This window comes from Gadus chalcogrammus, chromosome 1 (genome assembly GCF_026213295.1).
Source record: "Gadus chalcogrammus isolate NIFS_2021 chromosome 1, NIFS_Gcha_1.0, whole genome shotgun sequence".
NCBI lineage: Eukaryota > Metazoa > Chordata > Actinopteri > Gadiformes > Gadidae > Gadus > Gadus chalcogrammus.
In genome coordinates this window covers 8,530,130-8,545,269 of record NC_079412.1, presented here as the reverse complement: position 1 = coordinate 8,545,269, position 15,140 = coordinate 8,530,130, and the positions used below count along the sequence as shown (strand labels likewise).

The following is a 15,140-nucleotide window of genomic DNA, read 5'->3' as shown; positions in this document are numbered from 1 at the left end:
CTGATTCTGACTCTAATAAGCTTGTACCTGCCGATATAAATGCCTAATACGTGTTCGAAGCGTTTGCAGTATTCACAATTGCATGTATGTATGATTGACAATCACAATAGTGGATCAATGGCTCTGTTCCAATTCCAAATATGAGTAGTTCTTTCTCTCGAGCCTCTTGTTTAGAGTTCTCTCTCTCGAGCCCTTCGGTTCCAGCGGCCACTCATCCAATCAAAATGTGCGTTAGTGAGACGTCGTATTCAGCCATGTTGTGGTTTTGAATGAGGAAGAAGCGGGAGACGTTTATTCTTTAGCGAGTTTAAATACCATTTAAAGTGAAAGCTACGTCACGTTTTTTAATACGTTAGCGGTTCAAAATGATGCTTTCTTCGCAAAAGTGGTAGTTTCGACCACTTTTAATGCAAACAGTTGCCCAGTTTAGCCTAGCCTGCTGGGTTAGCATTAGCTAGCCAAGATAGTTAGCTTAGCGCGCTAGCGCTAAGCTAACTAGCTAACTTTAAGCCAACTAGCGCAGTAGCTTAGTCAAATTAACCAGATAACCGATGACTTTTGCTACGGTTGTCAACGAGCCGATATCAACCAGCCACAGCTAAACCAGCAGTCAGTCGAATGACGCGCACTCGCTTCATCTGTGTGGTCAGCGGGTCTGAAAGTGACAATAGCGGCGGCTTCTTTATCAACAACGCGTCGTTTATCAATAAGTCTCAAGACGGTCATGATGAATAAAATATACGAGTGGATGGTCACGAGCTACGCCACTTTCCGAGAAGGAGCGCCACGGGTCAACCACTCACGGGAGGACGCTCGAGCCAAGAGGAAAAGACCAATTGATGGGTAAGAGTGAACTATCGACACAGTAGCGCGTTGGCCAGATTTACCGAGCACGAGCCCGACCTCCCAATGTTGACAAAAGTCGAGACATTGGTGCACCTATTTGTTGCAATTTATCGATTAAGCACAACCCTAATCGATAGCATTCTTGTTTTAAAGTTTGGAAGACTGTGATGACGCCGGCCACGAAGATGGCAGGACTGCCAAGAAGTCGCGGAGAGGTAAGGTGTAAACCGATCATACAACAAACACTATACCTCTTACTAGTCTTTCGAATACATACGTGACGTCCGTGTTCTCCAGGTGACCTCATGGACACCGTGAAGGGCGCGGCGGAACGGATAAAAGACCATGGCTCCACTGTGGCGACCTGGGTGAAGAATAACGTGAGTCCTACTTTGAGGAGCATTCTCCCAGGTCCTCCGCCTGCGGTCCCGCAGCCTCAAGCGTCCACATCTGCGGCGACTTGGACAGGCAGACATGTATGTTTGGAAAGGACGCACTATGTATCCACGTTTCTGTATTTTAAGTGTGAACATGATCTGTTATGCATTTCTTTTAGGTTGCAACGCCCAACTCTGGCCGTTTGGATGCTGTGTTCGCAGCTCCATCGACAACACCATCGGAGTGGAAGTTAAAATCTGGTAAGATTGTGGTTTGTACGGTGCTGCAATGTTTGGGTCAAGTGAACACTATGTTAAAACAAATCAATTTCAAGCAACGTATTTGAAGACTGTGTTAAACGCTTGACATTTGTAATTGTCAACCAATGAAACAATAGTTAATAAGATGGGCAAATTGTGTTTGTTTATTCAACATATTGCATTGAGTGACAGATTCCCTGTCAAATGCTGAGTCTTGTCCTGCTTGATGTTTGATTTCAGAATCGTACCGAATTGAAAAGTTTGTGATGGGATCCAAAGTGTGCAGGCGTCAAGTGTGCATGAATCTAGCCCAACGAGAAGTTGCCAAAACAAATGGACACTCGACCACGGTCCGGCGATGCTCTACCCCCACCACCACCGCTGTACACCCTCCCCCACGGTTAGGGAGACCCCTCAGCCTACACCCGCATGGAACTTCAAGGTATGCAACAGGCATTTAAGTTACACAAGAACACTTTTACAGTTTTAGATTTTTTCAGAATGTTAAACCTGACATTTGTTGCTGAATTCTGCTGGATGGACCATTCTTAACTTTACCACTGCGACCTGTTGACCTCTTCTGCGGTGGGCCCACCCCCCAGGTCTTACACCAGCATGTACGAGAAGACATTCCCCATCAGGATGGTGCAGAGCCCATCACACGGCCCCTGTGGCCGTCTGCCGGGGCCCCGACGGCGCAGCGCGGCACTGGAGGTCAGCCACTGGGAACCGGCGCCTATCAACCCCATGACAGTGTTCTCATTCAGTGGATCCCCTCTCACGCCCGCTGCTTTCTATCCCTCTATCGCAGCAGTCTGTGTGTGAGGAGGAGGAGAAGGAGGCCTACAGGCAGCTTCTCAAAATTGTTTCCGGTGGCCATTCGTCGTGCCTCAACGTGCGTTCACACCGAGATTTGTAAGTATCTTTTTAACATCCCTAAGCATCATCTCGTGAAATGTCAGAGAGCAAGGTGATCACCTCCCCCCCCCCACTCACCTTCTAAGCACCAGCCTTCTGAGCACCAGCCAACGGCTCCTCCAGGCCTCCACCCCTGCGGGAGCGGAGGGTGTTTCAGACGTCCCCAGCATGAGCCCGCGGGGCCTCTCCAGCCGGTGCTCCAGCAGCCTCCCCAGCCCTGTGGAGCCCTCCGTCAGGCCCGGCACCCTGCCGTGGTCCCCAGGGCTCAGCTCCACGGGGGCAGCCAGCATTCAGTCAGTCCCCTCGCCTGGTGCCGTCCTGGACACCTCCTCTCGGGACAGTCTGTCGTCAGGTAGGTGAAGCTGGCACTGACAGATGTTTCCACGTCACTTGAGACCCCCAGGCTTTTGCAGCATGTAAGAGATTTATTTTATTATTTTTCTTTGTGCAGCTCACGATGGGGACTCGGTAATAATTGTAAAAGAAGAAAGGAGTAAAAAGCCAAATCCTCCAAGGTTTGTACATACTGTTTCCTCTATTTTATATTTTTTGGATATTAACCATTTAAATTATATTCATCATCAACCTTTTATTTTGTTATATAACAGAACAGAAAATTGTACATTTGCTGATAAAGGTCTTGGTGTAAATAGTGTTTGTGTGACCTGGACAAATGTTATCACTGAAATGTTACCTATTCTTATGTCTTAACTCTAGTGTCCCCTGCTTCAAAGCTGAGTTATGGATCAAAGAATTGTAAGTTAATCTGAAATAAACCATTGTTATGCTCTGTTTTCACCCAGTCCCTATTGATGCATATGTGGTTTAAACTCGAGGTAACCTAAACAAGATCTCTTCTCCTCTGGCAGGACTAGTATGTATGACTCTCGCGCTCGAGAGAGGCGGAGACAGATCGAGGAGCAGGAGGCGTTGGCGGCAATGCTCCTGCGCCAGGTGAGTTCACAGCACATGATCTTTTCACACATGGGCCTACCTCGTTTACTTCGTTCCCTCCGTTGATATGGCTCTGTGTTCATCAGCGGCTGTCCGGAGATGGGCAGTTGGTCCCCAAGGTGGAGGTCCACATTCGGGTTCCCCTAGAGAAGGAGGTCCCGCTGACGCCCCTCATAAAAGAGCCAAAGAAGCTGGTTGAGAAACCAGAATTCCCTGAGCTTGTCGAGGTAAATCTTCCTTCCTTCTTTGTCTTTCGGAAATCCCTGTCAGTCTTCTAGCTGTGTGAGACCATCGTTGGCTTGTGCTTGTAGGAGATGGAGGACGAGGTGAGCAGGGTGCTGAAGGGAGGCAGTCCACATGAAGTCCTAAGTGAAGGTTTTGGCCTCAGCCTCACGCGCAAAGACCTGCAGACACTCGGCAGCCTTAATTGGCTCAATGATGAGGTAAACGGTGATGCACCTCCGGTTAACTTGGTGTTGGTTGTCTTCTGCCAGGTATGAACTCCAACAGACATTCCTAATCCAAACAAATTAAGGGGGCGGCAGTGGCTCAGGAGATAGGGCGGGTTGACTCGTAACCGAAAGGTTGCTAGTTCGATCCCCGAGTGTCAAGGTGTCCCTGAGCAAGACGCCTCACCTTAAAGGTTGGGTATGGGATTTGCGAAACGCCAGCAGATTTTGAAAATACACAACTCAAATGGTCCTACACCCTCTCCTTCAATGCTGACTCTGACTCCACCCATTCCAAGTACATGGACGCGCAATCATACAAGCGCTACTGCAGGATAACAACAAACAGAAGCTTGCTCTGGGTCACGAGCTTTGAGTACGTGCACGAAGGGGTCACGCAGGGGGAGGGGGAGTGCAGTACGACCGTTTGATTGACGTACTTACTGTCCAATGCCACTCGGTGGGTCTGATAAGATGTAAGTTTTTCGAGCCCTGCCCGTTCCACAGATGATTGACTTGTTTAATTTTCATGTCAGTACTTCTAACTCAGTGGCTGTAAGTGGGCTTATGATAAGGATTTCAAGTAATTTTGCAAAAATTGCCAAAAAAGAGAATTCCATACCCAACCTTTAACTGCTCCTGACGAGCTGGCTGTCGTCCAGCATGGTAGACTCCACCGTCGGTTTGTGAATGTGTGAATGGTTCTACGTTGCTTTGGATAAAAGCGTCAGCAAAATCCCCTAAATGTAAAAGTCAATTTAGCAAGATTCTTTTGTCTCTGTCCCCAGGTCATCAACTTCTACATGAACCTGCTGGTGCAGCGCAGCAAAAGTCCCGGCATGCCCACTGTCAACACGTTCAACACATTCTTCTTCCCCAAGCTGCGCACCAGCGGCTATTCCGCTGTCCGTCGCTGGACCAAAAAGATGGACATCTTTGCCGCCGACATCCTTCTTGTGCCCGTCCACCTGGGGGTGCACTGGTGCCTCTCGGTAGGTCAATGAGCGCCTTCTGCAGAAGCTCTAGGAGCTGCCAGGGTTTTAATTAAAGATCCCATATCATGCTTTTCAAGGGGTTAATAATTGCATTTGGGTGTACGACTAGAATAGGGTTACATGCCTGTATCTTAAAAATCCCCCTTATCATTTTCACACTATTCATTTATTCACATGCTTAGCACCAAATCCATGCATATGTCATATAAGACATGCATATGTCATATAGGAGTCTAAAGGAAAAAGTCGTAAAGCATGATATTGCCCCTTTAAATGTTTCTCTTTTGTCCAGGTGGTGGATTTTCGCAAGAAAGTGATCATGTACTACGACTCCATGGGGGGGAACAACGATGAAGCCTGTCAGACGTTGTTGTAAGTTTGAGGTTGCTGTCAGATTTTGTTGTCGGACTTGTAATTCTTTGTACTCCTATTGGAAGCCATACCCTGTTATGGTATGACCCGTCGTTTGTTTTGATGATTTGATATGTTTCAAGGTTTGTTCTCTTGTCTCCGTTGGGATTTGTTGGTAACTTTAAATAAGATTATTCATCATATCTTAATACTTTAAAATTGGCAATGGTAATTATTGTTGTGATGAATTACCAATATCTAATGAAATGTAATGACTCCTCCACAGACAATACCTGAAGCTGGAGAGCAAGGACAAGAAGGGCAAAGAACTAGATACCTCAGGCTGGACTCTGCACAGTAGGAGACGAAATGTAAGTCACCCCTGGTTGTGTAACTTATCACAGATTGAATCTTCTTTTAAAAACTATTATGACCTTATGTGCCTCTGCTTTGCTTTTCCAGGAAATCCCCCAGCAGATGAACGGGAGCGACTGTGGCATGTTCACGTGTAAATATGCAGAGTATATCACCAAAGACAAGGCAATAACATTTACACAGGTAAGAAGAAGGGTAGCATGAGAAACGTCTTGCATTGAATTAAAGAGGCACCGGGATTTCTGAACGATAACAATAACCATAATTATCTGTTTCTTTATTACTTTATATCCCACAGTTCTGACCTCGACGAATCTTAATTTCACTCAAGACGTGACAAAAGACGATCTGTTAATGTATAACAAAATAATCTGAAAGTGCATCGGAGAAATTCGCAAACAAACATGTTTTGGTATAAATAAGCCGATGGCCCCTTAATAAAAACACTATTTAAAATAGTTTTCAATGTTTTGTCTAGTAGGAGATCAAAGTAGAACACGCGTTCTTTATGGCAAAGTTCATGGCAAAGTTGACATTTCACATTTGATGTAGCATATTCATCACATTTTTCATGCGTCTGGTTAAGTTTTCCAAATCGTTAATGTGTGTCAGGGGCATTAGAATGAGCCCGAAAATCCACTGAGCCCAGCCCTGTCTTCGGCCCGCCGGTCCATTCCATTTGATGCATTTATAGGCCCAGTTTAATCCTACATCTTCTGTCAGTTGGCTGTTTTATACTAATAAATACTTAAAGTAAACCAAGTGCTTTCAATTACAAAAACCATTGCAGAAGTATGTGCAGGATTTTGCTTAATAGCTTACTTCCTCTTGGGAAGGCCTTCCAAAGCATGTGTGGTGCAATAGGCAGCTGAAAACAAGACATTTACGATTTAAATCGTAACCTTTGTGTAACATAAGATGATAATGAATTGATAATTGACAAAATGTATCGAGAGTCAGACTTTTCGGATGACAGATTCTTTGAAAACATGTTAATAATTACGCACAAAATCATAACGCTGCAAGGAAGAGTTTTATTCTGTATCGTCCAAGTGACAGATACATACAGTATAAGGTGACCGTGTTATAATACTAATAACATTCTGACTCTCACACCAAATAGCTTACTAATAACTCTTCCTAACCCGCCACTGTCCTCGTTGTGTCTGCAGAGACACATGCCCTACTTCAGGAGAAGAATGATCTGGGAGCTGCTCAACCGGAAACTCTTGTGAGAGTCAACACGCGCCAGGCTCAGGATGTCTTAACGTTGTCTGAGACGGCCACACCCTTCAATACAACACTCTATTGAGGTTCTCTCTGACATACTCTTGGACCTCGCCCTGCCATACAGCCACGTCTACAGCCTGGCCTCTGGGCTGGGTTGGACATGTTTTGAAGGTGAAAGCACTGCCTCCCGTGACTGGACCAAGTTGCCATTTGGGATGCTCCATCATTGACAATGCAGGTCAAGTGATGAATTTATTTTTGTATTTGCCATCAAGAACTGTAGGAATGGGGATTCCCTATTTTGATAAGTCACACTCGGACTCTAACCTTGCTGAAGTGTAGTGTTTGGGAGCACAAATTGATGCAGACACCCATGGATTTCATCTTGTTTTAGTATGCAATTCAAAGAACACCAGACTGGATCCATACTTCAGATGTCCTTTAACGGGGCCATCGTTTCAATTCATTTCCTTGCCTACCGGAGAGGTTCAAATGTTGAATTGTAAAAGTTCAAAAACCTTGTCCTTACATTGATTGGATTAGGGTTTATGTGGTCTGAAGAGGCAACATTGGAAACAAGGGAGAGCATAAAATGTTTTTATGTTCGGTGTCATAATCTTTTCAATGTGCCACTTTCATGGAGTATGTTTTGAAATGCGAAGTGTTAATATGGATCGCACTATGGGATTTGGACGTCTCATGCGAAGTCTGTCAAGTCTTTATTCCAGCTGGTAACACACACGGGTTGAGCTGCATTCTCCTGTGTTATCATGAGAGGTGCTCGAGTCTCCAACGGCAGCTTTTGGGTATTCAGGATATTTTCACCTTTGAACACAGGCCTAAGCAATCGGCCTCATGGACAGTGTATTTAATATACATTTTTATACTTTTTTTTACGTTTTGTTAACTTGTTAACTTAACTTTTAGAAATAAATCTCTTGTGTATTGTGTGCTTTCAATGTATGTCACTGTGTGCTACCTCGTTATGACAACTTAAATGTATGCATTGGATGTGTTGTCTAAACACACTACATATAAACTAGTATGAAAATATTCACTTTTATAATGAAAATGTATTTCACTTATTGGGGCACTTAAGTGAAACAAATTAAAAATCAAAACCATATTGGTAAATCATTTTTTATTAAATTAGCCAAGTTCAAAACCAAACCAAATTTTAAACAGCTGAGGGATTTGTTGATCTTTTATTTATGGAACTAATGACCTGCTGTTGTGGAACAGAATGACAGATTTATGGTTGAGGCAATGACACAACTTGTTTGATGGTGAGATAAATACAAATAACTGGAAACAACTGGAACAAAAAAGGACGTAGCAATATATATATTTTGTTAAACATAATATCCAGAATGACTGTCTTCATTTATTGAACTGCATGACCTTTGCATGAGCTAATTAAACAAAATAATCCAAAATTAGCAGCAATATAGTGAGCCAGACTACCCCTTCCATTACACCATTCTATGAAGTGTGCAACTGTTTTACCTCCCGCCTCCCAATATTTAAATTAATGTGGAATGAAATGGGAACACTATGTTCTAGAAAACACCTTTGATTTGAAGATCTTTGCTCAACAACAAATGAGAAAACCAACCAATGGATTCTGTAAAGCAGTCATTGCCCCGTCGACGATGTCTAAAGGCATTCCTGTGAAAACGAATCTTTCCATATGAAACTAAATTATCTGGCAAAAAAAACATAGCTTACAAACAGGTGAAAATAAACAACATATTTCACACCTCTCCACATCATTTAAAAATGAAACAGCAAAAGAATAACAAGCTATATCCCATTTATTTTGGGACCCGGGTCCAATGACGGCTGCACAAAGTATCTTTATGAAATCTTTGGTGAGACAATAAACCACTGCATTCCTTCTGTGAACTCAGTAAAACACAATTCCCTTTTAATGGAATCAATCAATAAATTGATTATTCAGGATGAATGGAAATTGGAAAGATGTTGAATTTGAATTAGTGATGTGATCCGTTGGAATGATGTGGAGAGTTTCGTATTTACTTGTATTATTGCATTTTAAGGATAATAAATTAATTGCATAGACCATCAGACCGTCAGGTCTCTCATAGGACGGATGGTTAAAATATGGACACAGTACCAGCTGTGAGCAGCAATAATAACTATTGTGGTTAGTTATTGCCTTCTAACCTGTATTTGAACTGATTCTATATTCTGCATAATGAGGTATGTTAAGGTTTTGACCATATATTTCTTTAAGGTTTTCCCAACTGCCGCAGGAATTTTCTCTTAAACATGCATGGATGTTCATCCATGATTGGGCGTTATGCAAATAAAAGCGTGTCAACATTAGCATTACAGACTGAATCCAAAACATTTTATCAACTAATTAAAACCTTTTGACATGGATACTAAAAGGCAGAGCAAGAGAAGATTTCAAAAGTACAAACTCACTATTTCACAAGGGAAATGCATTGGTGAAAAAGGGCTCTCCTACCTTTCACTAGTTGAAGCACACAACACACTACAAACAAATAAAATGAAGCCTTAAACGAAATTTAAATTCAACTAAAACTTTTAAATAAAAAATAAAAAGCTTTAAAAAAATAAAAAACACAAGAAAAAAAGAATGCAATTGTAAAGTCGAAGACACAGTAACAGCCAGTATCAAGGAACCTTTAAACGGGTCATGAACCAACAACAAAACTTTTCAGGATCAGAACAAAACCTGCACTTAGTTGGTTTCATTCTGATGAAATAATCTTGTTGTACTTTGACAACATTGTTTAGTTTTTATTGAAATTAAGTTTTGTCAAGACCAATGACCAATAAAATGACCTAGCAAAAAACCTCATGCCATGTAAATAGAACAAACAACTGGTTTGAATGTTGTTGTCGTAGTTAATATCAGTGTTATTGCATTGATAAAAGAAACACTGATCTGTAAAGTGTTATATTTAGGCAGTTCTGTGTGAGATGGGATCCCGAAACATTGGATCAAGTGTAGTCCAATGCTTAATATTTTCTGAAAGGTCCTTGGAACGCAATGTTCTTTCAAATTAGTCTTCTCTTCGTCTTGTTAACTTTACCTTAGACGATAATCTCTCAATAGTAACTTTGTTGTAAATCTTTGATTGTCTGAAGCTTTGTCAAGATTTTTTAACTATAAATTACTTGAGACTCAAGTGCCAAAATAAGTGAGATCACGTGCACAGGGATGAGGTTTCATGCTTGAGACATTTGCTGCCACTTTAAATCAATCTAATCCATGCTGCCATCGCATATGTCCAGAGGAACAGAGGGACCTCGGCTTCTCCGTGTATGTGTTTAAGCCTTCTCTTATCAAATACTTGCAAAAGCCAATGAAACAAGACATGTAACAAAAAGAAATGCAACAAAATCAACATATATGTACAAAAAGGCAGGTTCAAAGATTGAAAATATCCAAAACAAAAGTAGGACAGAAACAGTATCTTAAAAAAATGAAACGGGACACGACTGTAAAATGTCACGCGGTGCTGCTGGTCCTAGTTTCGCCAGAGTAGGACTCAGGACTCGACATGACGAGCACAAACCATGTAATATAGTGTGTGTGTGTGTGTGTGTAGTTGACAGGCTTCTGTTTTCACGGTTATCAAAATAGACACTCCATTGCGTTCTTCTTGTGTTTCCCGTTGCTCACGTCTTGCCTTGCGTATGTGGAGTGAAATAGTTTGTCATAAAGTGAAAGGTTTTGTCATAAAGTTGGAATTTGTAGAAAAGATCCGATGTGTAAAAGTCTGTGTTCCTCCCGAATGGTTTGGTGCGCTCTGGAGTCCATGTGCACTGCTCTCGGTCATCAACAAGCAGTGCCCGGGATAACACCTCAGGTCCTCCCGAAGAAAAGACCTGCCAGGTATAGATTAAGAGCAGACTATTAGCCTCAATAACTTTGAATTAACAATCCAATTTAAGTATAATTGAACATACAATAGGAACAATAGCAAAAATATATGTGTTTTAAAGTAAAAACGTACTGTATTGAGATACAAGTTAGGAGCGCGCTACAAACTCACGCATAGACACACACGCACAGACACACAAACACCGATACACTCACAGACACACATGCATAGACACACACACATACGCGTAGACAAACGCACAGACACACGCCTACCTCGGTCACCTCTTCACTTGTTATGCTGGTAAGAGTAGGCTGTGTGCTCCGTGGGCGTCTCTATGGCAACAGGTTGTTGAACGGCACTTTCCTGGACCAAAAAACCAGACCAACAATTAATGCAATAAAGAATCATTTTCAACTTAAAATGTTAAAATTCAAACCCAGAACTTATCCTACCTCAACTGAGACGTTGGCCGGAGGCACTTGGGTGTACTGGGGGATGTAAGTCCCATGCATAGAAGTATTAGCAGGCATGTACTGGAGGAAGACAAGGGTACATGTGTGAGACACAACTTATAATGGTTGACCATGTTGCTTTACCTTACATTTCCCTCCATCCATCCTCATATGTATAGTAGACTTTCTTTACAAAACATTTAAATCCATCCATCCACATATGTATGGTACACTTTCCCATCAACGCTTTTATCCAAAACCCCCTTCTGTATGTTAAACATCCCCCATATTATTCTCACACTTTTCATTTCAGCAAAACCAATTTCAGCTTATTTAAAAAACGGACTGATTTGTATCATGTCGCATTAAGGCCACCCTCCCGAGTAGCCCAGTCTGCTGATTGGTCAGGCGTGCGATTGGTCAAACGCTAAACGCGTGCGTCGGCAAATTCACATCCCGAGAAGTTGTAACTTCAGCACCGCCCACTACAGTCTTACATTTTACGGAACTAAAGTTTGAATGCAAACAAGCTGTTTAACGCACTTACTGAGGGGCCTTCTCGAGGGTGCGAATGCTTCCCCTTGCTTGGACTTAGAGTTGAACACCCTCACCACTACACCACCCTTCCCTCAATCTCAAGGCCTAATCTAGCTGTTAGATGTGAGATGAGCTGACAATGTGATGAGGTCTGTGACGAGGGCTGAGTGGGACGGCAGTAGCTCAGGAGGTAGAGCGGGTTGACTGGTAACCGGAAGGCCGCTAGTTGGATACCCCCCCCCCCCCCCCAGCGGAGTGTCGCGCTGTCACCCTGACTGCTCCTGACGAGCTGGCTGTCACCCTGCGTGGCTGAGTCGGCCGTGGGTGAGTGAATGTGTTAATGATGGTTGTAATGACTGTAAACGAGGGCTGAGTGGTGCTCACTGTTCCGCTGCTGCCCATGGACATGTGGCCCAGCTGCTGTGCGAGCGGCCCCATCATAGAGGTTGGCTGGATGGACATGGTGTGGTCCATGCCTGGCGTCAACACCGCCCCCTACGGAGAGATGCACAAGGAGGGAGATGTGACCGCTGCACGTCAAACAGACGAAAATAACCATACACTATTGCTTCCATTCAATTATATAATAAGGTATTGTAATAAGGACAGCCTATTGGTATTTTTTTTTTGTCAATGTCCCCTGTGAAACATCCAGACTGTGTTTTTTAGAGCCCACAGGGATTAAGTGTCTAATAGCAGATATATTGTAATCTCAAGCTCTATAAGTAGACCAGGAAGATGTGAAGACTCCATCCAGGTAGGAGATACATACGTTGGGAGGCATGAGGTATGACTGGTGATGAATCCAGGAGGGGTTGTGGACCTGAAACCCAGAGAAAGACAACAATTCAAACAATGATGTAGTCCCCACTGTGTGGCTTTCCATCGCACATCTACAATCTCCTTTCTTTCTTTTAATTAAATCCTAAGAACCTTGCTTTTGAATTGAACAGATTCTAACCACATTGATGAATGCAAAGGTGAATTTGATAACCAAGTCCCACACTGTAGGACCACAACGGGTGAGAGATCTTCCCCGGGACACAGTACCTGGTAGGTGGACACTGGAGAGTGCATGTACGGAGAGAGTGAAGGCTGGGGCATCATGCGGTTGGGGGCGATGCTGTAATGAGAAGAGTAGAACCTGCAGTAGGAAGACACAAGGAGTCAGTGACTAAACACAACCTTCTCACCGGCTCTTCTGGTTTGGTTTCAATCTGTTAGATAAAAGGATCTTTCTACCCGTTCTGTAAGGCCGCGGCTGGGTCGAACGTCAGTGTCATTCCACCCTGCAGCACAAAAAACATAGCCATTTACATTTACATTTAGGGCATTGAGCAAAAAATTTTATTCAAAGCGACTTATTAGAAGTACATTTTTCAGAAGAAGGAGAGACAACAATATATCACTGTTGGTACAGTAAGGATGTTCATAGTACCAAGTGAAAAGCACTTACAATGGCTAGGTTAACCCATTCCCCATACACAACAAATCTAGGATAGCTTGGATAGCTAGGATAAGATGCTACACAACAAAGTCATAGAACATACAACATACAATAAGTGTGTACATTAAGTGCCAGGACGTACAACATACAATAAGTGCGTACGTTAACACAGCTATTTCAATGATGCTTTCACAAAAGATAGGCAGACGTGATAGATTGAGGACCTCCTAAACATCCGCCTGTGTTGGGTCTGAGAACTGGCAGACCGCCGGTGTGGAACACATCCATCAGAGAGGAGAACCTACCGGGTCCCCGTCCCGGGTCCAGGGCCGGCCGTTGTGCAGATACTTCCCCTGGCTCTGACGCTTCTTCTGGCCCCCATCAGCAAATTTACACAATAAGGGTTCTGCAGGCACTGAGTGGGAAGAATCATAATCAACAGGTTATTATTAGACAGGAATAATGGAGTGAGGTGGAGATTCAATATCGTTCAAGATTACACCAGTGAAGTGATTTTTATGTTTCTAAGAATTCACTGCCAGTTGCTATTGATACAAGTGCTTAATGACTAAAGAGTGGAAAAAATGACTAAAGAGCGACTTGATCACTGAACTTGGATAAGAGATCCTCACCTGGAACTCCAGGTGGAGTCTTGATATATTTCCCATTAAAATGTTGAATAATGGCCTCGCATTTCTCTGTGGACTCCATCCTGCAAATGAAGCATGACTCGTTACGTTCAAGGTAATAATGCTTCATAGGTTTCATCATTTCTTATGGAAAGCATCACGCATTATTGATCTTGTCATAATTTCATGTGCCCAAAGGATTGACAATGTCCATAATTCAACACTATGTCACATAGCATCCATTTTGAACTGTGATTGGTGCAATACTTGTGGTGTAATAAGTGTAAGCATGACAGCTTGAATAATAAATAAGCTCCTAAATGTTGAAATCCGTTGTCGGCCAGTAAAGCATGTTAGACGTTTCTATGTTAAAGAAAACAGGAAGTGTCCACCAGGGGTCTCAGTTCCTCCTCTACTCAGAGGGGATCCCAGCAGTCCCTATCAGCTACTCTCATCAAGCCTGTTACACTGAATTTGATCTAATACACAACACAGAATTATGTCTCAGTAGGCCTACCCTTCAAGGTTGTATGGATACGTCTAGATGTTGTATTTTACTTTTTAAACACTCAAAATGGCTTAGTATTGGAAGGGTGCTACATAAATAACCCTTCTTTCTTCATAGGAGTAAGCCTTTCCCTTTTAAATGATTAATTCTGCTGACCACCAAACACTTGAAGGCCGAGAACCCCTGACCGCTGACCCCGAAGTCGTACCTGGCAAAGCCCACTCCTCGGCTGGTGCCGCTGGGGTCTCTCAGGATGCGTGTGGAGATGGCCTGGCTGAAGGGCTTCAGCATGCTCTCCAGCTCCTGCTCCTCCATGGAGACCGGCAGGTTGGAGATGTACAGGTTGGTGGGGTCCTGCTCCTGTTGCTGAAACCACAGAAGAAGAGCTTGGGTTCAGCATCAGCAGTAGCCCCATGCTACGGAGAGTAGCTGCGTGAAATAAACATTATTATGATACACTATAACTAAAATCAAAACTGAATCCAAATTTTAAATAAAATAAACGACATTAATCCCAGATGGGGGACTTGGGAATGTTATACTTGCTGTCACAAATAGACACGCTACAGTAAATAATTCCATGCACTTGCATAGAGTACCCATGTCACTATGTCATGCATTAATCATTTGATTTCAGACTAACCTCCACAATGTAAACAGGAATAAATATGAGAGACGTCCATTACGGTTTGATTTTCAGATGGTTAGAACAAATTATTACAAAAACAACACGACAGGTTGAGAGGGAAGGTTGACTTAATTTATGTTCCTGGAAGAGGTTAAGACAGGACTTGAAAGAAGCTGGGGAGAGATCAAGGCCAGCAGAGATGGTGGAGATAACGTTTTGGCTAGACTTGATTCAAAACCCTCTGTCTTCAATCCAGCCCCGTCCAACTGCAATCTCTACCTCCATCCCCTCTCTCTCTG

General features: G+C 43.2%; 2 protein-coding genes across 6 annotated transcripts in view; one reads left to right on the top strand and one right to left on the bottom strand.

The window, feature by feature from the left end:
• The first annotated feature begins 75 nt into the window (after positions 1-75).
• Positions 76-7,424, top strand: senp1 (SUMO specific peptidase 1). Of its 4 annotated transcripts, none has more exons than XM_056587180.1 (18): positions 76-843; positions 1,000-1,061; positions 1,144-1,226; positions 1,403-1,484; positions 1,725-1,926; positions 2,087-2,198; positions 2,296-2,399; positions 2,489-2,754; positions 2,854-2,917; positions 3,120-3,158; positions 3,272-3,356; positions 3,443-3,583; positions 3,668-3,799; positions 4,594-4,797; positions 5,093-5,172; positions 5,438-5,522; positions 5,614-5,709; positions 6,699-7,424. In XM_056587180.1, exons 1-18 carry the CDS (start codon positions 725-727, stop codon positions 6,759-6,761), a joined length of 2,019 nt encoding a protein of 672 aa, XP_056443155.1. In that variant the 5' UTR covers positions 76-724; the 3' UTR covers positions 6,762-7,424. The 4 variants fall into 4 exon arrangements, with proteins under 4 accessions (XP_056443155.1, XP_056443162.1, XP_056443150.1 ...); XM_056587187.1 differs by having other exon boundaries at positions 164-843; positions 2,299-2,399; XM_056587175.1 differs by having other exon boundaries at positions 164-843; positions 1,144-1,322; positions 2,299-2,399.
• Positions 7,425-7,696: 272 nt separating this feature from the next.
• Positions 7,697-15,140, bottom strand: part of rbms2b (RNA binding motif, single stranded interacting protein 2b) — a 20,552-nt gene continuing 13,108 nt past the window's right edge. The window contains exons 5-14 of one of the 2 annotated variants that reach the window (XM_056587197.1): positions 14,422-14,579; positions 13,709-13,788; positions 13,382-13,491; positions 12,872-12,918; positions 12,680-12,773; positions 12,402-12,452; positions 12,014-12,124; positions 11,093-11,173; positions 10,913-11,003; positions 7,697-10,641 (exon numbers count right to left, since the gene is read on the bottom strand). In XM_056587197.1, the coding sequence (XP_056443172.1) occupies positions 10,926-11,003; positions 11,093-11,173; positions 12,014-12,124; positions 12,402-12,452; positions 12,680-12,773; positions 12,872-12,918; positions 13,382-13,491; positions 13,709-13,788; positions 14,422-14,579 (810 nt within the window). In that variant the 3' untranslated portion in view covers positions 7,697-10,641; positions 10,913-10,925. The remainder of the gene's footprint in view (positions 10,642-10,912; positions 11,004-11,092; positions 11,174-12,013; positions 12,125-12,401; positions 12,453-12,679; positions 12,774-12,871; positions 12,919-13,381; positions 13,492-13,708; positions 13,789-14,421; positions 14,580-15,140) is intronic. The other variant, XM_056587196.1, reaches the window with a different exon arrangement.